Raw genomic sequence first — 27854 nt, forward strand, 5'->3', positions numbered from 1 at the left:
ATGGAATTACGAGTGGACAGGACGGGCTGCTGCTTCGGCCGCTCCCTCAAGTTCGCCAGGGGTAGCCCGCCCACACGGGAGTACCCAGCCTGCTGGATTGGGTACCACCTTTTCGGCATGCTGTAAAACCCGGACGATGAGGGCACTGGATCCTGGTTGAGCAGCCTGCGACCAGGTTGTAAAGCAGGAGCTGGGGCGGCGGGGTGACCCCGGCCAGATGTGGTGGCACCCCGAGGGCGCAAAACCAGCGAGCACCGGCCCAGCGGGCGCCGGCGGCGGAGCACAGAAAGAAGTTTACACAGTAAATTGCCCGTATTGTGCGCCAAATAACCCGAGAATAGAATGTGAAACTGCGAGAGCGTCTCCCTAGCTTCTTACTCCTCTCGCGGTGAAACACGCCCTGGAGAGAGGAGGACTCAGCCTGGCAATTGTGACTCGTCCATGGTATACGTGTCACAGAGAAACTGCAAATTCCGGGGCAAAGGGCGGGGCCCAGTGCATGACCCCTCCCGGGCTCTCTAGCCGCTGAGACCTCCCACTGTGGGTGGCAGGTGTTTGGCACCAGATGGGCCACCGTGCAGAGACTCTTCAGGACCGTGGGGGCCTCCTTCTCCAGAGCTCATCCCATCTAGCTCCTCATCATGCAGCCCCCTTGGTGCCTGCGTGTGTATCTGCCGGCCCTTCCCTGCCTGGGTCTCAGAGACCTGTGCAAAGCTGACTGCAGGAGCCACCCACCCTCCCGGGGGTGGTCCAGCACCTGTGGGGACCTCTCCAGCTTCTCTGCGAGGCCAGGAGCAGCTTCTCCGCCGCGGCTCCTCTGCCATCATCACCAGCCGGAATGCAGAGCCCTCACCTGGCCAGGTGCTGCACCCCACCACGTCCTTTTCTGGCGGGTAAGCCTCTTTCTTCACTTCTTTTTAGAAATTTGGTACAACAGTTAAATCTTAGACTGTTCTTCAGGGTGTGCAGATGGTAATGGCTTAGCCAGGATGTGACCCAAACCTGCTCTGGGCTGTGGTGCCTCCCCGCCATACATGCTTCACGTGTTACTGTTCTTTTCTTGTCCTCCTTATGGCACTTAGCCCTAAGTGTCATACCTATAATGAGTCTATATCCTACCCTGTAGGTTTTCTTTTGCTCAATTCATGAATTGATCACCTGCTGCGTTGGGTTCTGATCTCAGAAGAGGCAGGTTAAGGACCACCAGTTGTCAGCATAGCACCAGCGGAGGTTTTCCCTTTGGTATAGTTTGAAGGATCCAGATATGTAAAGATGATAGTCTAGATAAATCATGGGCTTTCCTGAAAGAAATTTACCAGTGCATTATTCTGTATGGATTAGAAGCCTGTTTCTGTGGCCTTCCTGGAGTGTGTTCAGTAAGGCAGCTCATTCATGTTGAGAAAGCAAACACATCACTTATTGCAGCTTCATAGTGGAGCCCTGTGTCAGCTTCAGTCAGTCAGTAAAGTTTGGTCACTGTGAGCATGTCAGCTGGGTCCACTCTTTACTACCATATATAATTCTAAAGATTCTTATGCCCAGGAGAGAAGTCACACTCTTGGGTGTCTAGGACAAGGGAGACATGTTATTATTCACAAGGTAGAAGCTTCAAAAGAATAGGATAGGACTGAAAACTCCTAGTCTAACATGGCTTTATCGAGTTTGAATCTTGTTTCTTTGGCTTACTTCATTGGAGTGTTTTCTTTCTCCTGGGCTGACATTGTGTGTTACACAGCAGGCATGTGACATGTAGAGGTTTCAGAACCCAGAATTGTATTGATCAGTGAAACTTTATTTATATATTTTAGTTTAAAATCTATTTAAAATAACACTGGACATAATTCATATATTATAAATTAGTTTGCCCTCTGCTCTTGAGATTCTTTTTATAGTATGTCAGAGTAAATTTGGACTTCCATCCCCAAGAAGATTTGAGATTGGAGGACACAAAAGGTTTTTCTCAGACCTAAATTATGTCTGAAAAAAGCGAGAAATATCATAAGCCCTATCTGACCTCTCTAGGAGCAGAAATGATTTACAGCTGTGGCATTTAACCATAATTCCTTGATCTCATTTGAGAAGAGTTCAGTAAGGAACAATCTCTTCATTTTTGTTTCTTCCTTATTTTCTTGTCTTGCTTACCAACAATCCATTGTAATCCATGGATTGATATGGCAGCAGGCTGAGTGGTCTCTGGAGCTCATACAATTAACTTTTTTCCCTAAAATAACTTTAATTTCCTTGTTTTTCAGCTCCTCTTCTTTCCTTGCCCTTTGCTATAACCAGAACTCACTGAAAGCTAACTGGCTTTGTGCAGACCCTCCTTAGGACAGTCTTTCCTTAGTTATTTTATTCATCACTCGGTTTCATTTTTTGCCTTCTCGAAATATGTTGAAATCTTTCTGTAGTTGATGACTTCCACAACCTCTTGGCTTTTACTGGCTTATTAATTTTGGTATTTCTACACTTTTATTTAAGTATGGTTTCAGAAGGAACAGAAAGTAAATGTGTCCTAGTCTGCCATCTTGAGCTGAAAATCCCTGTCAGTTTTAGCATCCAGCATTCCCATGGGGTGGGGCGGGGACCTTGGCATTAATAGGTGTAACACTCAAGATTTCAGCTTTTCTTGGGCAGTCACTAAGGACATAGTATGTGGTAATTTCTAATGGGAAAATAATAACTATTTCATGGAATTTATTTGAGGATTACATTAGATAATGAACATACAAATGCTTTCTAAAGTTTCAAAGTCCATAAAAATGTTTCTTGTTATTGATTTGGTGCTACTTCAGTTTTACTTGACAGTGATTCATGACCTTGCTTATGTGAGAAGATGCCTTCTGAAACAATTATGATCATTTAAAATATTTGTTTATTTTAAATGTTTACTTGTGTAAGGAGCTGTGCAGAATGAACTGGGCATCCCCTGCCCCCTAGTGGCTAAAAAGCTGCACACAAAACACTTTTAACATTTCCAGAGTGACTTGGAAAGGGCTGAGAGCTGGGAGACGCCGCTCTAGGGGACTTGCATTTGTGTACTGCAGTCTGTAATTGCCTGTGCCGAAAGTTTTAGCCCCTCTTTTTTTTCTGGCATGTTATCTAAAGCTGGCTAATTAGCATTCTTAAGAGTAAATCATTTGTTACTTTGAATTAGGTGTGTTTTGTTCAAGGACAAGTTAACATATGTCAAGTCATGCTGAATGTAGATTCTCATTTTCATACAAAATAATGAATATCTAAAACACTTGGAATTTGTGTTTTAAAGCGTGTCCTGTGAATTGTTGAAAATCAGTAACTTTGTTTCGAGGTTTATTTAAGGGTAAAATTATTTTTTTCATTTTATCTCTCGATCTCAAGATTTATGTAAAATCCCATATGCTGAGTCTGTTCTTTCCAGAAAGTGAACTGAAACATTTATCTAGAAAGCATCTCAGTTCTGACCTCCTGGTCTTTTGTTTTGAAGCAGGAAGACAGCTGAAATTTTTGTAGTTTTACACAGCCATGATGTTGTTCTTACTATACAGATATTGAGAAAGTTTCTATTAGCTGATCCTTAGAAATTTTATAAACACATGTGAAAAATTTTTACAGAGAGAAATGGAAAGTTCAGTTAATATTTTCATTGCCCAAAATAAATTATGAATTGTAGATGCATTTTTAAAATTTCAATTGAAAGTTATTTGGAGGAAAACACAAAACATAACAAAGATAGAAAGAACAAAAATAACAGAAGAAGGTGTTACCTGGGAAAAAAAGGAAAGCAAATTGTTCCTCATGTGTCCTGAATTATAAGCATTATTGTATTAGAGCAACAGTTATCTCAGGTAGAGAAAAAAAAAGGTTAGGCTTGTACACGTGTTTCGTTTCCGGTTGTATATTTGTTTTATAGTTTAATTATGTTTTGGGAAAGTGTGACTAAGGCCTGTTTTAACACAAGTCAATAAATTAGACTGCATGCTTTTGTTATAATAGACATGTTAACATATGCGGTTCTTCATAAAATAAGTTTTTTTTCATATATTTTGAATCATTTTTTTCCTATTTTTCAGCCTCTAAATGTGACCTGTGCTTATAACTGACCTTACCTGTAAGTACAATGCTGTTGTCCTTCCTAGTTTTTTACTACTTTATTTTTAATTTTTACCCTCTTTTAAGAATCTGTTCCAAGTGGAGAAAATCAGAGTGTGACAGGAGGTGAGGAAGAGGCAGTGGATGAATGCCAAGAGTTAAATGCAAGAGAAGAGCGGGATATTGAGATAATGATGGAAGGCTGTGAATATGCAATTTCTAGCGCCGAGGCCTTTGCAGAAAGGTTGTCCAGAGAGCTGCAGGTGTTAGATGGGGTCAGCCTTTCTTGTAACGTGTGGCTAGTGATGTGTGGTAAGCTGAGGAGACTGGTGATGTTCATATTCTGCTGCCGCTGCCTTTGAGCCTAGACGGTGGGATCGTTGCTGTCTTTCCCTAGAAGCGCATCACCAGCTGCCTCCCTCTGTCTTTCACTGTTCTTGGTCCAGAGACAGAACCATTCCTATTAGGCCAGTGAAGGCAGTTGGCTGAGGTTCTGGATTTGGGGAGGTTCTTGATATGAAGTGATGGAAGTAGAAAGTAGCCAACCTGAAACCACCCTGGGGGTTGATTCCCCCAGCCTCTGGAACACTTCAGAATAGTTCAAGGCAAGAGAATAACATTTTTGTGGTTTGGGGGGAAAAAAATAGGTACAAGTTAGAAGGAGAGAGAGTGAGCTGAAAGAAGCGAATCCTTTACCCAAAGAGAGCAAAATAGTGTAGTGAAAACAGGAGAGCCAGGGCAAAAGGATGTTTGACGACTCCTCTGAACTGCTGTGGAATAGATGCTGTTTATTTGTATGCACATATCTGAGCTTGTACCTACATGTACATCTTTAGGAAGTAAAAAGCTACAAGTAGCACCTGTCTTATGAGAAAAATCTAAAATGAGAGTGTTTTGTGAGGGGGGTGTCATTTTGTTAGGCAAAGTATGAATTTAAGAAAAACTCTGAGAATAAGGAATGTTTTTAAGACTTAAAAGAGTGTTGGCATTTTATACATGAAAGGTACAGAAGTTGTAAGGTTGAACTGAGGTCCAGAGATTACACCAATAGCCCAAGCTTACAAATTTGTAGAACTCTCTGGAAGTAAAGCCTAGAAGAGACTTCAAGATGTTGAAGTGAAAATTGTCCTGGATCAGTTCAAGTCACAGCTCTGCTGCTTAAGATTCAGTGGGTCAGAGCTCTGCTGCTTTACAGTTGGGCTGCACCTCCATGGGAGTTATTATGAATAGTATATAAAATAACATGTGAAATTTTAGCATCACCCATACAATGATATTATTTTAACTCTTTATCCAAATTTTTTCCTCATATCATGTTATCTGCCTTCTTAATGTGGCTTTGTGGTTTGTATTTTCTAGTTAATGTTGCCTCTGTGTTTCAAGTCATCATATTACTTTGCAGTTTAATTTTGGGTTTGAAAGCTTCCATATTTCAGGGAATTGAGAATCAATAGAGTCTTTAGAAAATATTAATAAGGGGTCGGTGGTTTGTTGCTACTTTGTCTGGGAAAAAAAAGTAGTTGCAAATGAAAGAGAAAAGAAAGAATATTGTAGAAGGAGCTATCTTATGGCAATAGACTCTTCCACATCCTATTAGTACAAATCATGCTACAGTTATAAATTAGTTCCATGTATCTGTTAAAGACTGGCATGCTACTGCTACCCTCTTAACTAAGGTATTAGCATAGGTGATTATTATGCTTTTGTTTAGGATTTTACATAAATGTTGCAGATTATAGAAAATGTCTATAGTTGATAGAGCTGGAAGCAGCGTCAGAGGTGGTATAACCTAACGGCACTAATGAGAGTCCACCATTGCTGATGATACATCATGGCGCATGCCCTAAATATGCGGTATTGAGATCTGGTCCCTAACCTCCACATAAGGGGACGTGTGCTTCCCTGAAATACTGTGTGAAAAAGTGGAGTGTAAACACAAAGCAGCCAATTAAAGTAGACGTGTAGATGTGTGTGTCAGCCTTTGTTGCCGCTGCTGCTGAGTCACGCTGCTGTCAAAGATTTATGGATATTTCATTTGAAGAATATGAAGTATTACTTCTCTTTTTAACTGTGTAGGCCAACATCCAGTCTATCATGGCCTCTGAAAAGCAAGTCAACATCCTAATGAAGTTACTGGATGAGGCTCTCAAGGAGGTGGATCAGATTGAATTGAAACTGAGCAGTTATGAGGAAATGCTCCAAAGTGTAAAAGAACAGATGGATCAGATCTCCGAAAGCAACCACCTCATTCATCTCAGTAACACTAATAACGTAAAACTCCTGTCTGAGATAGAGTTTCTTGTGGTAAGCATGGTTATAAACTACTAGCAACAATTAAAAAAAAAAAACAAAACTAATGATCTCTAAAGCCCATTTGCAAGTATTTTCTAGTTTCCTTAGGAGAGCAAGATTTAAAAATACTGAAGTTTCAAACACCCAGTAATAGGATTGCGTAGCATCTTACCTGTAAACTTCCTAAGAGTACACAGACAAATGGTGTGTTTATTTACTTTCCAGAGCCACATGGACCTGGCCAAAGGTCATATAAAGGCACTTCAGGAAGGAGATCTTTCTTCTTCCAGGGGCATTGAGGCCTGCACCAATGCTGCAGATGCCCTGCTGCAGTGCGTGAATGTAGCTCTTCGACCAGGTATGACCATAAAATCTGCCCAAGAACCTGGGACTAAGCTTCTGACTTAGTGTAAAGCTTTTGACAAAAAGTCCATGAGGCAGGTGGTTTAGGGTTAGATTATTAGCTATTGAAACAAGTTTCACTTACTCTCAAACATAATTTATATCGGCACGAAGAACTTGTTCATTTCAGTACCTTCTGATTGACCATCAGTGACTCTACGTTAACACCAGCATTTTTCTTCAGCGCTGTTCACAGGACCTAGCACAAAGTAGATGCCGTAAGGCTTTGCTAGACCAGCGGTTCCTAAACTTGAGCTTGCATCGGGATCACGGCTAGGGGCCAGCGCAGAAGCAGTAGGTCTGCTCTGAGGCCTTAGAATCCATGTTTCTGACCGTTCCCAGGTGAGGCTGAGGCAAGACCGCAGCGTGAGGATCGCTGAGTTACACTGTTTTTCCCCCTTACCTTTCTTTTATAAACACACGCATAAACCAGCAAAAGGTTGAGTTCTTCAGAACTGAAATACGGCTTCTGTTATAAATGCACTCCTTAGACATCCGGGAGCTCTTTAACCCGTTGAATAAGCTGTCACGATTTCAGGCCATGACGTGCTTCTGGCAGTTCAGCAGCAGCAGCAGCAGCGTTTCAGTGATTTGCGAGAGAATTTTGCCCGGAGACTGGCCAGTCACCTCAACAATGTTTTTGTTCGACAGGTAATTTTATCTTATTATAGTACTGGCATGTTCCTGTAGCTTGAAATGAAATGGTCACAGAAAAAAAATTTTAATGTATTTAATTGGGAGCACAATATGTTCCTTTCTATATTTATTTGATTTTAATATTTTTAGATATGTATGTATTTGCTCATAGATGTTTTGGGGGCCTCAGTGGTCTCCTATGAAGACAGTTCCTTTTAGCCAAAATTCCCTAAGTTTTAAATAATTGTGCTTGCATGTTACATATACCCCATTTAGACAATCTTGTTTCTAAAAATAAGTCCAAACTTGTTACGTTTTTAATGTTTGGCCTGTTTTATTTTTCAGTATTTTCAAGTGAGAACAGGGACTTGATTCCATGTTTTCAGTATTTCATTGGCTCCATATACTTATAAATATGAGAAAAATGACTAACTCAATTGTAAATTCTAGTTGATTTACTCTTATAGAAAACCTTTATCTCTATTTCTATGTGGAAAGGGTGTTATAATTAAGGTTGTGGCAATGATATAAATGTTACTGTTAAGTATACCTTAGAGGGATTTGACTAGAAGGTGCTTTTTTTTTAATAAATAATAAATTAGACTTAATATTTCTTGAATAAATTAGGTGTCATAAATTAGATTTTGTGTATTTATGATCTCTTTAATAGGGATTTGGGGCCAAAAAAAAGTTGAGTGAAATTTTGTTCATCAAGAAATGCTGACTGATATTCCAGGTTCTTATTTTGTTTTCACTTTGTAGTATTCTGAAACAATTGTATTTACTCTATTTTATTTCTGATTAGTTTACTCAGGCCCTCCTTCAACTCTATAACAGGTCCTACTTTCTTTCCGTGCCTGTGAGTACATCAACTTTGGCTCCAGCTTCTCCGATTCTTTTTTTTCCCCTGTAAGGTTTACTAAGCTTAATAGCAGCAGAATCTTTATAGTTATAATTTACTGATTTGAGCTACCTGTTAACCATATTTGTGGCAGTTTTTTTAATGTCCCATAACAGAAAGTTTATTTAGATCCAAAGGCATTTAATCTCATTCTGCTTGCCTTTCTTTCTGTCATTTTCATTCACTCACTCACTCCTTTATTTGGAAGTCATTTGCCAAGTGATTAAAGATGCATTCCAGACGTTTCATTGGAATAGATGAGAGGCTGATTCTTTGCTCTAGTTGCTCACGATCTAGAGAAGGGCGACAAACAGACTGAGGGAAGGTGTATGTTATGGTGGTACCATGGGAGTAAAGGAAGACCAGCTAACTAACCGCGCAAGGGGGAACCAGGGGAAGACTCTCTTAACATTCCACTTGACTTGAAAAGCTTCAGGAAAAAAGTAAACCTAGGAATCACATAGGAAATACTAATGCACATTTTTCTTACACTATTATTTCAATAATATCTATTTTTACACAATTCCCTAGTTTTTTTAAATTATCCTGTTGACAGGCTATAGTCCACATTTGTAAATGGTATGGAAAATACCAGTCATTAAATGATAATCCTTTCTCCACCCTTAATTGTTTGTTATAACATGCTATTATTTGTGATTTTTGCTTCCTTGCCTTATAAACTAATGGCTTTGTTTAAAATGAATGCATCCCAGTTCTGAAAATCTAATATGCATTGTTACATGTGAGTAATGCATGTTAAAAACCAGAATGTTGCAACAACCTGGAATGTGCTGAAGAAGATGAAAGACAGTGTCCCAAGTGCAGAAAAGAGATTTTCTGTGTGTTAAATTGAATACTTCGTGTCACCTAGCAAAGAGTTGGGAAACAAGGGGATTTCTGTTCCTGGTTGTGGGACACACGGGGAAGATTCGATTACCGCACTGGGTTACATGTCTTTGTTCACCATCAAATTTTGATTGTGTGTCTGATTTGTGTGTTACATTGTGTGACAGGACTCACTGTCCTCCATATGTAAGAGTAAGAAATGGCTGCTACCCTCAAGATGCTTGTGAGGATGTGGTAAAGGTAATGTACTTAAAACTCTACAGCAGTGTATAGGGGCTACCTTAGGGACACCACAATGAAGTGAATGTGTCAGTAAAGCAAGTCACACAAATTTTTTGGTTTCCCAGTGCGTAAAAAAGCTATGTTTACACAGTATTGTAGCCTATTGTGTGCAATAGCATTATGTCTAACAGAAGAATGTACACATTTATTTTAAAAATACTTCATTGCTAAAAATTGCTAAGCACCCTCTGAGCCTACCATCTGAGTCATCATCTTTTTGCTGGTGGAGGGTCTTTCCTCAATGTTGAAGGTGCTGGAGGACCAAGGCAGTGATTGCTGAAGATTGGGGTAGCTATGTCAATTTTTAAAAATAAGACAAGAGTGAAGTTTGCTGTAATGATCAACTTTTCCTTTCTCAGACAATTTCTCTGTGGCATGCAATGCTGTTTGATAGCATTTTACCCACAGTAGAACTTCTTCCAAAATTGGAGTCAGTCTTCTCAAATCCTGCCACTTGTTTTATCAACTTAGTTTATGTATTAATTATAGTCTAAATCCTTTGTTGTCATTTCAGTAGCCTTCACAGCATCTTCATCAGGAGTAGATTCTCTTTCAAGAGACCAGTTTCTTTGTTCATCCGTAAGAAGCAACTTCTCATCCATTAAATATCTGTTAAATGAGATTATAACAGTTCAGTCACATCTTTAGACTCCACTTCTAATTCTAGTTCTGCTTTCTACCACATCTATAGTTACTTCCTGTACTGAAGTCATACCCCTCAAAGTCATTCATGAGGGTTGGAATCCGCTTCTTCCAAAACTCCTGTTAATGTTGATATTTTGACCTCTTCTCATGAATCATGGTGTTCTTAAAGGCATCTAGAATGGCCAGTCCTTTTCAAAAGGTTTTCAGTCATCATTACTAATTTATTTATCTCTAATAAGAAACTTTAAACAATGTCTTAATTTTTAAAGTATATAAAGAGTAAAATTCTTAGCACGATTGAATTCTAGATATGATAGTTATCTATATTATTGATTGAATTAAGCAATTTAAGTATTTTTTCTCCTTCCTATATATTTTGAAACCAGTTTCTCTTAAAATCTTTCTGTTAACACTAACAATATTTAATATATCCTAATAGTCTGAAGGTAATAATGTTTTTATATCAGTGAATTTTCACATGATGATGATCTGGAAATGCTACTTACAGTAGAAAGTTTTGAATAGTAATATATGTAGAAGAGCTTTGTAAACCGTAAAATTCTCTATAAATGTTGGTTCTTCCATTTTGCAGGAGAGATGAAGGTTTTTAATTGAAGAGTTTTCCTGACATTAAATTAAATAGTACAACTTAACATGCAGTGACCTGAGTAAACAGCTATAGAAGAACATAAACCATGATTTTGAGTCTTGAATTATTGAAAAAATTAATGAGGAAGGATAATGGAAATATATCTAATGTTATTGTTAATAAGGGTAAAATATTTGGAAAACATTTATCAGCAATAACAAGTTTGTCAAATACTCCTTCCTTTTAGTTAGTGTAACTTAATTAAGGCACAATTTGGAGACATTAGCAGACTTAAAACTAATCTCTCTCTGTGTACAGTATCTAATATCTGTGAGTCAGTGGAATCTCAGTCATCCTTCTGATGTGGTAAACATTTCTGAAATGTAATGTTTGTAATGACCTTCAGCAGTTTTTGAGTCTGGTTAGAATGGTTTTGTTTGGCATGTTTTTAAAAGAAAACAGAAGTGAGACTCACATGGCTGAGGTTCAGATTCTAGCCTTCCGCCTGTGTGGCCTGTGTGGATCACTTAGCCCTTTGAATTTCAGTTTGTTCCGTTGGGTCAGCTGATCTACTGGATCCATATACTCTAGAACAAAAGTCAGGATGCATCGTCTGCCTCAGGCTGATTGAAAACGTGCTCATTTATATAAGTCATGTCAAGGATTAAAAACAAAATTATATAGTTGCTTCTGTAGAAAATTAATGGAAAAATTAAAATTACATTATTATTAGGGGTTATCCTGGAAAGGGCTTCCCAGGTGGCTCAGTGGTAAAGAATCCGCCTGCAGTGCAGAAGACATAGGTTCAGTCCCTGGGTGGGGAAGATCCCCTGGAGGAGGAAATGGCAACCTACACCAGTACGCTTGCTGGGAACTCCCATGGACAGAGGAGCCCGGCAGGCTACAGACAATCTATTGGGTTGGCCAAGAATAGGATATGATCCAGCAACTGAGCACTGAGCGCTGCCCTGGAAAGCCCAGGAAGCAGTCATCTGCAGTCCTTCCTAGTTCTGACATTCTGTGTCCTGTGCATTTTCACCTGCTGTTTAAATATCGTAGACTCTAATGGAGATATCATAGATGGAGACAATTTGTTTTGAATGACTTCCCCTGTTCGGTGTGTGTTTCTTAGTAACAGTTTATATCATGATATTTATTTGCTTAGTCAATTGTAAAATGTTATGGGAGAGGTAAAGTTGATTAAACTATTCATTCTCAACTACTCTAAAAGATAAAATGAGTCGATTTATCAGAGAGTCATTCTTGTGTGTTTATGACTATTTTATGGTGGTGGTGTTCAGTTTGTATACACAGGATGATTAAAAAAAGACAAGTAAGTACTCAGTTCTTATATTTCTATGTTCTGTTGTTTTTGCTTGGCCATGCTTGATCATTATTAAGGATATTTAGTTACAACAATGTTTCTTTATACTGTCAGTGATAGTTATGTCCTTATTTATTCACTCTAGGGTCGTGATCAGAGTTCAACTCTTGCTCAGCGCTCTATTGAACTGACTTTACCTAATCATCATGCATTTCATAGAGACTTACTCCGATATGCCAAGCTGATGGAGTGGCTAGAGAGTACGGATTATCGAAAATATGAGGGACTAACAAAGGTATGGATTTGACGTCAGTTACTCACTGAGTATAGAGCATTATCTTTTAGAATCGAGAGGTCGTGTGTTCAGTTCCGCAAGTGACATTTGAAGCACTGTTGTATGTTCTTAAAAAAGCAGCAAGTAGTTGAATTTCTTAGTGCTCATTAGCTATGGAGAACATTTTTTTTCTTTTTCATTTATTTTTATTCGTTGGAGGCTAATTACTTTACAATATTGTAGTGGTTTTTGCCGTACACTGACATGAATCAGCCATGGATTTACATGTGTTCCCCATCCTGATCCCCCCTCCCGCCTCCCTCTCCATCCCATCCCTCTGGGTCTTCCCAGTGCACCAGCCCTGAGCACCCGTCTCATGCATCCAGCCTGGGCTGGTGATCTCTTTCACCCTTGATAGTATACTTGTTTCAATGCTGTTCTCTCTGAACATCCCACCCTCGCCTTCTCCCACAGAGTCTACAATTCTGGAGAACATTTATTTTATGTACTTAGATGGAGAATAGCTAAATTTTGAACTTCAATATAGTATTAGGCCATACTGTAGCTTGAAGCATCATTTAGTTTAGTTAGTTAAATAATTATTTCCTGAGTTGCTTTATGTGCAATATAAAAACTAGAGAGTATGAAGTTATATTTTCAATGAGGCATTTGCTTTATAAGAACCTGTAATCTGTTCTTTTAAGCACATGCAGTGTGCCTCTTTATTAAGCAGACATTCCATTGTTCCAGGCACAGAGGAACATGGGTATTTCTGTTCCTGATTGTGGGACACACTAGCTGGAAAAATTGGATTATCATATTATGGTACATTTCTTTGTCACTCACCAGATTTTCACTGTGTGCCTCTTTTGTACTCACTAATCCATATGTAAGAATAAGAAGTGGCTCCCACACATGCTCCTACTTCCAGAGAGCGTCAGGTCTGCCCGGGAAGAGCAACTATCCTTAGCAGCCGGCCAGAGTTAAGTGCTGAACTGGATATGAGTTTAAATGTATAGCATGTTAGAGAAAGGAAATTCATGACCTGTAGCCACAGGAGAAAACTTCATAGAAAACATTGGACTTGACTCTTTTCCCGGGACTTTAAGAAGACCAGCCTGACTGAAGCTGAAATTCCATATTCTAGAAGAGTGAGAAGTTAGGTTGAAAAATCTGAGTCGTGAGTCCTAGCAGCATTCTTCAGACACAGGAAGAGACTTGATAGGGGAAACTAAGAACCTAATACAATAATGAACTGAAATGAAATCTTGGACGAAGAGGATGATAGTAGGAATAGAGATTATAAGTCACAAGAGAGAATCCCAAAACAAGGGACAGGATGGTGCCAGACTTGTGAGACGCAGAGATTAAAACAGTGATAAATACCACTTGGGCTTCCCAGGTGGCGCAATGATAAAAAAAAAATCCACCTGTCAATGTAGAAAATGCAGGCTTGATCCCTGGGTTGGAAAGATCCCCTGGAGAAGGAAATGGCAACCGACTGCAGTACCATTGCCTGGAGAATCCCGTGGAGAGAGGAGCCTGGTGGCCACAGTCCGTGGGGTCGCAGAGTGGGACACGACTGAGTGGCTGAGCACACACACACACGGATGGCCACAGCTGGACAAGAAAGAGCCATTCACACGTTCCCTTAGCAAACGCGCTGAGCATCTGCTGTGTGCTGACACTGTTGTATGCACGAAAGAGAACGGCGCTGAAGGAGACAGGCGAACACTTGCCTGTTCAGAGTACATATTCCAGTGGAGAAGGACCAACATAAAAGTCAACTTCATAGTCTGCTGGAAGGTACTGCTGAGAGCTCTAGAGAAAATAAAGCAGGGAATGCTAGGACATCAGAAAGGTTGCGGTTTCAAAAAGGGTGGTCCGAGAAGGCAACATTTGAGCACAAATTTTAAAGATAAGCAGGGGTGCGCAGTGGGAATTTCCGAGGAAAGCTTTCCCAGCACAGCACAAGTGCCCCAAGGCAAGAGCAACCTGGAGCACTGGAGGAGCAAGCAGGCCGTGGTGGTGGGAGCACGGCGAGTCAGGTTCAGGATGGGAGGGCGGGCGTGAGAGGTGCGGTGGGGGGCGGGGGGCGGGGCAGGGCAGATCTGGAAGGGACTGGGCACCGGTGTTGGAATTTGGTTTTTACTTGCAGAGAGATGAGGGAGGGGTGTTGATGGGCTTTGAGTAGCAGAATGACATGCTCTCATTTAGTAAACGGCCATTGTAGCAGGAACCCTTGGGCTCAGGACTCTACTGTTGTGTTGTATTCTGATTAGTTTTGAGTCAGCAGAATTCTGATTTGGAGATAGTTTACAGAAGAATATTTGCATGACTGGAATCTTTGCCTTCTGAAGTTTTAAGAGGATTAATACTGTATTTTGAATGATTAAATATTGTTACATCTTAAGAGTTTTGTGCCAACAAGTGCTTTGTCCCCTAGTGAATATTCAAATGAGTAAAATAATCAATAAGCTTTTTGCCTGATTGTGTTCTCAGTGAGTATTATTGCCGTATCTTTATATATATGTAGCTTCATGAATGTAATTTAAAGTGAAGAAGCAAGCCAGTAGCCAGTCTAGTGCTGAAGTATGGAATCATTCTCTGCTCATGGTATATTTTCAATTGACAGTATTGATGTGCTTTTTTAAATGAAATTATCTTATTTCCAAAGAATCTTGCTTTGTCTTGTGTTTGAACTTGTGACAGACCATGCAGTTTTATGCCTGATAATCTAATTTGGTTGCTCAAGTGTTTTCAAAAATAGGAATCTTATTAATATGACAAAGAAAGGAATGAAAGGAAATGGAAGGAAAGGAATGAAAAAAGGAACCTGACAAATCAGTGTTTCTTTGGTAAGAAATAATAATTAAATCCAGATGCTATTTGTACTTGATCCTTTCCATGTAGTGTGTGCTAGTGGTAAAGAACCCGCCTGCCAATGCAGGAGACATAGGAGATTCAGCTTCAGTGTCTGGCTCAGGAAGGTCCCCTGGAGAAGGAAATGGCAACCTACTCCAGTATTCTTGCCTGGAGAATTCCATGGACAGAGGAGCCTGGTGAGCTCTAGTCCATAGGGCTGCAAAGAGTTGAACCTGATTGAAGTGACGTAGCACTCACCTTTGTACTTGGTTATTTGTACCCAGCTCACACTTTTTGGCAGGACCAGGAAAAGCTTGTCTTCATTTCTTTAGGGAAAAGAATAACTAGGCCCTGCCCCAACTCTACTTACGGCTGAATCTAAGCAAACCCCTGATTTGGGGTGTATGTAATTTAGAGCCTAAGGAAAATAGAGGTGCGTTGGGCATGTAATAAGCTCGGCTGCCCAGAATCCCTTCTGCCTAGCTGGGGCAGTAGAGCATGTAGAGCAGTTGAGCAGGGAGATGGTTTATCCTTGTTTAGGTAGGAACAATCTTTCCTCTCCCAATAGCCCCTTGAGGCCGACACATTGTCTCAGCCTCAGTCCTATATTTGTAAATATAGAAAATAAAACATGGTGTTATCTGTAAGACTCTAAAGTGAGCACAAGAAAAAGTTGGAAATACTGCCTGAGATAACAGTATTTAAGCTCAAGATAGTTGGATTTTAAGTTAGGTGCTGTATACAGGATGCTAAGAGAAATAAATACTCCCAGTGAGAAGCTTCTCTCTGAATTCAGTAAGTGAATGAGCTGGGAGTCACGCCTGTCTGTGGGCTTCCCCACCTGTGGGTTCTGTTGAGAACCTGGGGGAAGGTGTTCAGTCATTTCAATTGTATTGAAAAAGAAGGTGATTTTCAGTAGTCTGCTCAAATCACTGTTTTAAAAATAGCGACTGTTTAAATTGCTTGGGTAGTAGTGTGCACTTAGTTTGGGTATTGGAATGCAGTCTGTTATATTGAGTGAGTTGAGTAGAAATCTAATGAAGATTTTATGAATTATAAGTTGGTCAGCCATTTACATTGATTTCCAGTGATCAGTGTTTTTGTGATAATTTAAAATTCAACGAATGAGATGCTGAAAAGTGAAATAGCTGAATGAAATAGGAATAATTTTAGTGTCTTTTTAGCTTTAGATTTGCTTTTAAAGTTACACACAAAGATCACAGGAAAAAATTTCCTATTTAACTTTCCTTACGGAGAATCTGTGGGAAATGTATGTGGCATGCAAATTGGAAAAAAGAAGGCTCTATATTATGTTTCATCCAAAAATTTTTTATAAGGACATATCTATCAATAAAATATCTAAATATATATAAATATATCTAATATATTTTTATATACTTATAAAATAACTTAAAAAAATCAATAATGAACTATGAGTCAGTATACAAATAATTTAAGTGATATACCTTTGAAAGTTACATCTGATGTTTAAAGCAAAGTAAACTGTTCTAAAACTGGATGTGTTTGAAATTGAAGTGTAGATTTCATGATAAATTTAAAAGAATAACTAGGCATAGGAGTTTTTCTGCTGTGGATTTATTTAAATTTAGTGAAACTCTACATAAGGCATTTAACATAGGATTTGGAAAAATACATGGCCTCCCGCTGTTGACTCTTTCATCAGGGTATAAAATATTTTTGTATGATAATAAGCATAGATGATGAGGGAATGAGTTTGCATGTTAAATAATAGATGTTTTCATTTGAACTAGAATAAATTTTGTTTTTTAAAAAGAAATCATTTGATTATGAAAACTGTAAGATGTGGTAATTAAATTCTTATGAGAGTAACCTATTTGGGGCTAATTTACTACCCCATGCTGGCAAGGTATGGTAAAACTCAGTGTCCTGCTTCAGTGTCATTGATCCTGTCTGTTGGTATAATAATTTTTGAAACAGCATGGCATTATGGAAGAAGAGTTAAAAGATTCCCTTATTCTTTAGCACTGTAATTTTACCCTTAGGAAATTATTCCAAGAAAGCAGTTCATTAGAGATGAAAAGCTTGTTGTAACATTGTCTATCACAGCAAAACATCAAAACCAATTATGTAGTCTGTGTTAGGAGGTTGGTTTACTAAACTGAACATCAGCAGAGCATAATACTGTGCAGTCATTAGCATATGACCTGGAAAAGCGTGATTGTGCTGCCCCAAACACCCAGTATCGTATGAATGCAGCTATGTTTAAAATACATGAAAGGTAATGTGTAAATTACCATCGGATCATTGAAAAAGCAAGAGAGTTCCAGAAAAACATCTACTGCTGCTTTACTGACTACGCCAAAGCCTTTGACTGTGTGGATTACCAAACTGTGAAAAATTCTTCAAAAGATAGGAGTAGCAGACCACGTTATTTGCCTCTCAAGAAATCCGTATGCAGGTCAGATAGCAACGGTTAGAACTGAACATGGAACAACAGACTGGTTCCAAATCAGGAAAGGAGTATATCAAGGTTGTATACTGTCACCCTGCTTATTTAACTTATATGCAGAGTACATCGTTTGAAATGCTGGGCTTCGTGAAGCACAAACTGGAATCAGGATTGCCAGGAGAAATATCAAAATCCTCAGATAAGCAGATGACACCAGCCTTATGGCAGAAAGTGAAGAACTAAAGAGCCTCTTGATGAAAGTGAAAGAGGAGAGTGAAAAAGTTGGCTTAAAACTCAACATTCAGAAAACTAAGATCATGGCATCTGGTCCCATCACTTCATGGCAAATAAATGGGGAGACAATGGAAGCAGTGAGAGACTTTATTTTGGGGGGCTCCAAAATCACTGCAGGTGGTGATTACAGCCATGAAATTAAAAGAGGCTTGCTCCTTGGGAGAAAAGCTATGACCAACCTAGACAGCATATTAAAAAACTGAGACATTACTTTGCCAACAAAGGTCCATTTAGTCAAGGCTATGACTTTTCCAGTAGTTATGTATGGGTGTGAGAGTTGGACTGTAAAGAAAGCTGAGCACCGAAGAATTGATGCTTTTGAACTGTGGTGTTGGAGAGGATTCTTGAGAGTCCCTCGTACAGCAAGGAGATACAACCAGTCAATCCTAAAGGAAATCAGTCCTGAATATTCATTGAAACAACTGATATTGAAGCTGAAACTCCAATACTTTGGCCACCTGATGCGTAGAAGTGACTCATTTGAAAAGACCCTGATGCTGGGAAAGATTGAAGACTGGAGGAGAAGGGGACAACAGAAGATGAGACGGCTGGATGGCATCACCGACTCAATGGACATGAGTTTGAGCAGGCTTCGGGAGTTGGTGATGGACAGGGAGGCCTGGCATGCTGCAGTCCATGGGGTTGCAAAGAGTCGTACTTGACTGAGCAACTGAACTGAACTGAAAGTATAAAAGTGAAAATGTGAGTGTGATTATTCAACTTCATATTTTTACAAACTGTTAATATTATGATGCCAGTTCAGTTTTTTTAAAAGATGGAAAATAGCCTTCTTGTGTCCTATGAAATGCATCAAATATTTTCAGACCACAAAATTGAAAACAAGCACAAAGGATATGGGGGGATTGAGAAATGGAAATTGTTATACTTGTTTTATTAATGAGTATGTGTTGTTTTCACTTTTAAGAATTGCATGGATTGTTTGTCATGACTCTGTGAGAGAGAAATTAAAGATGTCTTTGAAGTTGCAAAGATCAAGATGACTGGCACAACTAAAGAAAGCAAGAAGCTTGGTAAGCTTAGGCACCTCAGTCCCCTTGTTTTCTCTTCTACTAAAAATTATTTATCTGTGACACATAATTTTAAGACTTTTTAGGCAAGGTGGAAGGAGATACAATAGAATTAGTAAAAGAATAAATCTAATGCATTGGTTTGATTTATAGGTTTTTCATGGAACAAGTATGTCTCTAAAGCCTTATTTTTACTAATTAAAATTCTGCAGTATGTGAACTTGACAGCAATTGTATATACATGCCGTGTCTAATAAAAGTACAGCGCAGACGCGGAACCCGTGAATACGGAGGACCAACCATGGGACTTGAGCATCCATGGATTTTGGTGTCCACCACTGGTGCTGGAACCAACCCTGCACAGATACCAGGGACAGCTGTGTATAGTCACAGCAGCAGCAGTTGGCCAGAGAATGAAGTGCAGTCTGGAGAGAAAGTACTAGATTAAGAGACAGATGTTGGAAGTTCAGTTTCTGATTTCCTAAAAGACCTTTTGTACCAGTTGGAGGCAAGTCTGTGATCTCTTAAGTCATTGCACTCCACAGGGAAGTGAAGTGATGCCTGGCTTCTTACTTGTCACTGGCTATTTTGAATCAAAAAGAAAGTTGCTAAGTGTTTTCTCCCCTGTGAAGGGGCTGTAAAAATGTCACCAAAATTTCTCCTGTAATTATACTTTATTTTTCCAAAGAGTTATTTTTGAAACAAGAGGGGTTTTTGTTGCTTCTAAATATGTTAAATAAACAAAAAACTTGATTTAAAAGGATAACCAGTGAAAGTATCAAGTTGCAAGGAAATGATTTGCCGAGGCCACGTTCTGCTCTTGCATGTACCCATCTCTGGGCTTTTTGGATGGAGTTCTGTGCCTGTCGGAGTCAGAACCTGGCCTTAAATGGCTACAGTGTGTCCTCTGTGTCTGCATAGCTCCCCTTTAGAACCATGAGTGTAGCATTTGCTTGTTGAAAGGAGCCTGTGCCCTGATTGAAATTGATAGCTCGTCTTTCCATTCTTTTCTTTAGGACAAAGAAGACTATCTTTAGTAGTGGGTAATTATTTTGTGATTCACTGGTTTGTGGTTTGTTTTTGTTTTTAATACAACACTAATATATTGGTGATACTAGTTCCGATTTTTTAAATGGTTTGAATCTGTGTATTACACTTTGGTAAAGATACTGATAAAAATATTGGGACAATAGGCTTTTGGAAACAGAAATGCTAACTCATCCTAAAGGTTACTTGTTCTTAAACGGTGTGTTTATATCCTTGTTAATGTTTCACCATGGATATGTTAAATTGAAGAAGGAATTCATAGGGCCTGGACTCCATCTCAGGCCTGTCCGTGCTGATCGTGCTCGGCTGCCTCTCCAGTGGACTCTGAACTCTCTGCTTAGTGCCTGTGGGAACGACAATGGAAGGATAAGACCCCCTCCAGACAGGGGAATCTTGAAGATCACATCCAGGTTGCTCATTGCCTAAGAGGAAGCATACCGTAATCACCCCTGTCTCCGGACAGGTCATAAACTTTTCCTGTATCTATCAGGATGTAATCACAGGCTTATCGATTATTAACTGGTTGGAATGTAACTCCGGGCTTATTGACTATTGACTGTTTGAACACACAACACTTGAATGATGGGGTTATTGTAGTTGTATTTACCCTACCTTTGTTTATGTAAGTCTCAACGGAATTGAGGTGGTGGGTTTGGACACGTACACATGGGGTAGGTGGTGGGGTTTGGACACGTACACATGGGGTAGGTGGTGGATTTGGACACGTACACATGGGGTATAAAAGATTTTCACAAATGCTGGACGGGGTCCTTGGCTAAGAGGAGACTCTGCCTTGGGCCCGCCGGTGTAATAAACTGCACTCCACTATCTGCATTGTCCTTCTGAGTGAGTCTGTTTCCCGGAAAGCGTGGCTATAACAAAATCAGTTTTTCTTTTTAGTAAACAACATATTAATACAGTTACATGTTTAATGTTTTCATTTAGTATATTTGTCATCACTTGCTACTGCAGTAAAAGGGAAATCTTTCTAAAACTACCTCCTTGGGAGGTTATTAATGCCCCTGTCATAATATTAATTTATCAAGCTTAAGATTCTCATTGAGATAAATGACATAATTGGAATATAATTTAAATCAAATACAATACTATCTTAATGGTATCATTGCATTAACCTAAAACCTTAATTTTTTTTTCTTATTTTTTGAAGTTCTTAAATTATCTTGTTAAAAAATTTTTAATTAACCTAAGACAAGTTTAGAAGATACTTTTAAAACAGGGTTAAGATTACATCTCTCGTATGTATCCATTAAGTAGTAAGAAATAGGAGAGTAACCAAAAAATTATAGTTTCTATTACTTTGATGTTATCAGTTACAAGAAAGGAAAAACTAAATAATAAACAGAATTCAGAGGATAAAAACTATTTTGTTCATCTTTGAAAATGTAGCTTGTTGGTCAACATTTAAAAATAAATTTCAAGTTAAATACAAATGACTTCAGAAGTTCTAAATAGATAGAATGTAAACTTTTTAAAGATACCTTTTCAAGGATTCGAATTATGTTTAAATCAGTTCTTAATAGTAATTACAGTTAAAAGAGAAACCTAAAATTTGGGGAAGGTAAATTTTCAATGGCTCAAAATTAAGGAATTATGAATAAAATTTTAAATTTGTTTTGTTTTTTCCTTGCTCTGAAAATGCTGCATCCGAGATACTAATAAAAATAGAAAGTCAGCGGCGGGCGGTTAAAAAAAAAAAAAGAATAGAAAGTCAGATTGAATGTATTTTACAAAAGGAAATTGTGTATAGTCATAGAGATTCAGGGGAATTCTCTCTTTTTGAACCATTCTTTACTCAAGTCTTTAACATCTACTTAGTTTAGATAATTTAAAACAACGTTAAAATGCCAGTAAAGCACTTTTTCTTTGTGGTAAGGTTTTTATAAAACCTTTGCCTTTCTAAGGTCAGAAGGTTACCCTGATACTCTCAGAGGTGTGGGATTGTCCTCCCGAGATTGATACTTTGGTGTTTTGTTTTTCTTCTGTATTCCTCAGATGTACTGAATGAAAAGACAGGCAAAGGATATCTAGTAATAATTTTTTAAATTGCCCATTTTTTTTCTTTTTACTACTAAGATAAGACACACAAGTATTAGTTGAGTCCATTTACATAATAACTTCCTTATCTTTAGTAATCCAAAACTTAAAAAATGATATGCCAAGCACATTTTTTCCAGTGTTTGTCCACTGAAATTAAGAAATCTTGTTGACTCCAAAGGGAGTCTTGAACACAAGACTACATTCAGTCCTGAGTGGATGATTCATTCAGTAAATGTTTATTAATTACCTATTACATGATAATCGCTGCTCGATACTGAGAATGCAGCAATGAGCAAAGACCCTACCCTCTTGGTGCTTGTACTCTAGCAGAAATTGTTTAAGGATATTTAAAATTTACCAGAATATTGTTACTTCTTGCTGATAAATAATATAGACTTTTTTATGAGCCCAAATAGGGCACTAGTAGTATTTATTAACTACTTTAAAAAAGAAAACTATATGCAGAATCAGGCTTTGCTCTGAAACTGGTGAACTTAGTAGAGCGACACCTTAAGATCGCCAGAAGATACTGTTCAGATTGACAAGCTAGTGGCTCCAGTGCATCCCCCGCTCCTGGTTGCTGTGTGTCCAGCCTTATCATTTCATATTCCTTTAAACTTCAGGCAGACAAGGCTAGGGAGATTGACATGTTTTTGGTGTGGCAAATTAGTAGTTTATACTCGAGCTTTTGCCTAGCAATAGCAACTATCACTATCCCTGTTTGGCAGGAGTTGACACCTTGTTTTCCGTTTCTTAAATATTTCTAGAGTTATATTCATTAATTTTCTGTTTTATTCTATAATTTCTTTCTTTGCCATTCAAGTTAGATTCTCATTTGGGTTTAGAATGTTTCACAAAACGATCTCTACAATTGATCGAACAAATACTAAAGAGAGGTTTTAGATAAAGGAAATGCCAAATGACCCTGAAAGAACTCCAATTCCCACATTAGACCTGTCTCTCAGCTTTACCCTTCTACCTACCCATCTCCCAATAATTAGTGTTTTGATACATGTGTTTTATTCTCAGTGTTCACAGAGCCAGCTAAGTTACTAAACAGTTTAGCTTATTATTTCTAAAATGGTTTTAAAACTCCACTCATAATTTTTTTTATCAGAGGGAGTATAAAATTATTTAGTACAGTGGAGATTCCTTCCAAGAGCTTTCAGTGAATACAGGATTGTTAATGCATTTAATGTATAAATGTGCAAGTTCATTCTATTAAATTTTCACTGTATTAAATTATTTACTTGAACTCTGTTTTCTTCAGAAATCAGAACTTGGAAGTGTAGTCTTTAAATTTAAGTACATCAGCTTAGGAGACTTAAAAGTGTGGGGGAGGTTTACACATGTAGATATTTTTACCTGAATATTTGCATCAAATAGTACATTAAAAGACTAGTAAAGGTTTTTCTGTCATGTAATTTCTCAAGCAGTAGCTGACCAACTAAACATATGTTGCCTCTCTCGTTGCTTGGTGCTCCTGGTTCTTTGCATGTGTCTTTTCAACTAGAGCTTTAACTTCCTCTTGTGCGCGGTTTGTGCAGATTGCAGCTTGCTAACTTGTCTTTGTCTGTGACGCTTGCAGCCTAACCCGTGGCAGCCACACTGCCTGGAAAGGCAGTGCTGTCAGACGGGAAGCCGAGAGTGGGCGTGCTCGGCGTGTCAGCAGGTGCTCTCAGTGCGTGTGTGTGTCTAGGAGCCAGTCGTTCATCCTGGAGAAGCTGCGCCAGAAACACTGCTTGCTCTGGGTTGCCAGGGCTTGGCCAGAAAGAAAACCAACAGAAAGGAAGTGGGATGACTGCATCCAAGAAATGTGTGGCATGGTTAAACATGTATGGTGGGTAGTCAGAAACTTATAAAAAGTCTTAACCGTTATACTTTTGTTTTCAGGCTGTGTTTAGAAACTATAAAATTTCTTGTACGTATGGTCAGATTTTGCATAATGAAACCAAAGTTTGTCTCTAACTAACTGTATATCATATTTGTTGTTGTTATTTTTTACTTTACATATACAAATATGATTTGTATATCATATTTTTTATCACTTATTTTATTATTTGTCCCTTCTGACCATCAGTGAATAATACAGGTTTAGCTGAGAAATAGTCAAGAAGAATAAAAATGTTTTACTGTTTAAATTTAATTCTGAATAGAAACATCACATTTTCTTGTAAAAATAGAATCCTTTAATAGTTTGGTGTATGTAGGATATTGTGCAGACATATTGTTCTCATTTTTCCTCATAGCTATGATAGATACCTATGTTTATACCTAAACTCAGATGTCCCATATTAATATAGTTAACTATGTATGTGTTATGTTAGTTGTATTTTAAATACAACAAATATTCAGGGTTTTGTTTTTGTTGTTAGTTTTTCTCTTTTCGTTTTGTTTAGTTTTTAAAAGAACTTTAATCAATTCACTTGCTGAAAAAACAGGAATGTCTGAGTTCAGGAATGTATTAAGTTGAGTCATGTGTAATTGACGTTTTTAGTAGGACAAGATTAATTGAGTGTTGGTAGTTTCATGTGGTTCAGCCTAATATGTTGATTCAATGTAGAGGCAAATAATATTGGAATATGGCAGTTTTTTTCTAGAAATACAATCATTATGTTAGCTAGTATTCTAGGGGGTCAGTGACTTTCATCCATAGTCATGTCTTCTGAGTGGAAAAGAACTCCTCATCTACTTTTGAAAAATCATCAGACAACTGTGATGAGACTGGGCAGGGCACAGTGTGATCTCTAAGATCCCTTTCAGTCTTATTCTGTGATTCTGTATGATTTCACCTGTCTTTACATAGGCTCAGAAGTAGAACACAAATCTTAATGAAAGAGGAAGACACTCTACATCCTCTTCATGTGGCAGAGTTGTGCCCTAACCCATATGAGCCCCAGAAGAGCAGGACAGCAGAAGGGAGCCCTGATGGATGCCATGAACCTTTCATTCGTGAAGGTCACAGCTTTTAAAGGTTTATCATTTCCCAGGTCTTCACGGGAGTTCCGGGAAATTAACCGGGTCTACTTCCAGTCTAAATAAGCTCAGTGTTCAGAGCTCCGGGAACCACCGGTCTCAGTCATCTTCCTTGCTGGACATGGGAAACATGTCGGCCTCTGATCTCGATGTCGCCGACAGAGCCAGGTTTGATAAGGTAAGATAAAATGACGCATGTTTCTTAAACATTACTGTCAGTTTTCTAGCACCAGTTTGTTACTGCTTTAATTGTGTTCAAAGATTTGGGCTCTATTGACTCTTTTAATTAACCGTGTCTTACTTTCCATTTCTGAATCTAAAAAAAAAAAAATAATAACTGGTCAAATGGCAACTGAAATGTGATTCATCAATTAAATGACATAACAGCTTTATTAAAATTTGTTATAAATCATAAAGAGCTTGCATTGTCAATCCAGTTATTTGAGTGACTACAAAGAGGAAACAACTTTTATGAAGCTAAATTGTTTAAATAAAGTTTTATCACTCTGTTCCTCTTTCCAGATTCCAAGTGAGTAATTGTTGTCAGTTTTGTTTTAGGTATGTTCTGACCCTGTTATGCCTCATCAATACTGCATTGTCTTGTCAATCTTGGAAGTATTTGTTTGGGGGATTCTATTAAGATTATAGATAAAGCTTCCCTGGTTGCTGCAGAAAAGTGATTAAATGTGGAATGTTATTTTAAGCGTTTTGTTCAGTTCTTTGTAGAATCATTTTGGTTTTCTTCAGATCTTTGAACAGGTACTGAGTGAACTGGAGCCCCTGTGTCTGGCAGAACAAGACTTCATAAGTAAATTTTTCAAACTACAGCGACATCAGAGTATGCCTGGAACTGTGGTATGGGTGACATTTATTTACTAGCTCATATTTGTGATCTATATCATAATTAGCCTAATCATTATGTTGTCATAATTTCAATATCAGAACAGAAAGAATTTACATTGTAAGGATTTTTTAAGTAATTTTTATCATATAAGATAATAAAAAAAAGGATAGTGTTTGGGCATCTAATCTAATATTCTAGACTATCTTAGGCCTAAACATTCTCCAAATTGATGAGTGGGGGAAATGTCTGAGTTTACTTGGCAAAAAATATTTTTAAAAAGCAAATTTATTGTTTTAGTGATCAAGAAAAAGTAAATAGAATTAAAAAATTACAATGATGTTTTAATGTATATTTGTTGTTATTTAGTCACTAAGTCGTGTCTGACTCTTTGCAACCCCGTGGACTGTAGCCCACCAGGTTTCTCTCTCCATGGGATTCCCCAGGCAAGAATACTGGAGTGGATTGCCAGTTCCTTCACCAGGGGATCTTCCCAACCCAGGGATTGAACCCGTGGCTCCTGCATTGGCAGGCAGATTTCTTTCCTGCTGAGCCACCAGGGAAGCCCCCATGGTCTTAAAAAATAAATGAAAGCAAGCAAGAGAAAAATGGAGAGCCTCAAATCAGAATCTTTCTTATGGCTTTCTTACTATGAGACTGAGAGAGTAACAGGCGGGAAGGCCAAGGGTCTCCAAATGGAGGAATGAGGCTGTAAGTGCCAGACATTTTTATCTCTCCTAACCGGCAGAAAATGAAGAAGGAATTCATAGGGCCTGGACTCCATCTCAGGCCTGTCCGTGCTGATCGTGCTCGGCTGCCTCTCCAGTGGACTCTGAACTCTCTGCTTAGTGCCTGTGGGAACGACAATGGAAGGATAAGACCCCCTCCGGACAGGGGAACCTTGAAGATCATATCCAGGTTACTCATCGCCTAAGAGAAAAGAGACACTAATCACCCCTGACACTATCTATCAGAATGTAAGCACAGGCTTATCGGTTATTAACTGTTTGGAATGTAACTGCAGGCTGATTGATTATTGACTGTTTGAACACATAACACGGGAATGATGGGGTTATTGTAGTTGTATTTACCCTGCCTTTGTTTATGTAAGTCTCAAGGGAATTGAGGTGGTGGGTTTGGACACGTACACATGGGGTATAAAAGATTTTCACAAATGCTGGACGGGGTCCTTGGCTAAGAGGTGACTCTGCCTTGGGCCCGCCGGTGTAATAAACTGCACTCCACTATCTGCATTGTCCTTCTGAGTGAGTCTGTTTCCCGGAAAGCGTGGCTATAACATTTGGTGCATTGGCTGGGAAACTCCTCGCTTTGAGGAGACAGGTCTCATTTGAGGCCACCCCGAGGCTTTGTAGCTTGAATCTCCTAGAGGGGGGAAGGCGCCTCGCCCCTCTGGAAGGATTCTGCTTTTCAACGCCCGGACCTTTCACGTAAGCAGGTAGTGGACGGCAGCAGGGGAACTGAGCGCTCAGGTGAGGAGGAGCCCACCCAGCAGGGTGGAAGAGGGGGCCTGATCACCCCCCTGGGAGGGACTAGAAGGAGCGGGGACCCACAGGAGCCTGGAATAGGCAGGTGGCGATTGCTTGGTACACAGGTTGACGAGCGTGCTAGGGTTTAAGAAGGAAATTTGTGAAGGACATTTAGGAGGTGTGTCCACGCCGTCTCGGGGAAAATTATTACCAAGCGATCGCCAGGGGATTCTTAGGATAAGAAACTGGTCCGTGTATGCTCGTATTCTGTCCTCCCCCAGGAGGTGTCCCGTCTGCTGTGAAATTCTTGACCCCCTCGGAATTGTTAGGCTAGAAGGAGGGGGATACAGAAGTGAGTATGAATTGGCTTTTCCGGAGATGGCCTGGGACATGAGATATTTAACCCATCTGTGTTTTCATCCGCACCTGATCAAGCCCACCAAGGCAGAATGGACTTTAAGGGAGAAACAGTCTCGGACCATGTGATGTTCTGGTTCAGCTGTGCTGACCGGCAGGTGAAGACACGCCAAACCCCCTTCTCCCTCTGGGGTCTGGCAGGTAAGGCTCT

At 39.1% G+C, this 27854-nt stretch overlaps 1 protein-coding gene across 1 annotated transcript; it reads left to right on the top strand.

Annotated features, from left to right (window-relative positions):
- LOC136155213 (exocyst complex component 1-like) lies at window positions 1-27701 on the top strand. The gene is given in 11 exon segments (XM_065917070.1): window positions 1-61; window positions 4156-4343; window positions 6145-6372; window positions 6586-6718; window positions 7301-7413; window positions 8204-8257; window positions 12131-12280; window positions 18775-18880; window positions 24973-25136; window positions 25706-25813; window positions 26548-27701. Coding segments are annotated over 11 exon segments (1491 nt in total). The 3' UTR covers window positions 26734-27701.
- Window positions 27702-27854: the final 153 nt, after the last annotated feature.

Source organism: Muntiacus reevesi, unplaced genomic scaffold, assembly GCF_963930625.1.
Source record: "Muntiacus reevesi unplaced genomic scaffold, mMunRee1.1 SCAFFOLD_213, whole genome shotgun sequence".
Taxonomy (NCBI): Eukaryota; Metazoa; Chordata; class Mammalia; order Artiodactyla; family Cervidae; genus Muntiacus; species Muntiacus reevesi.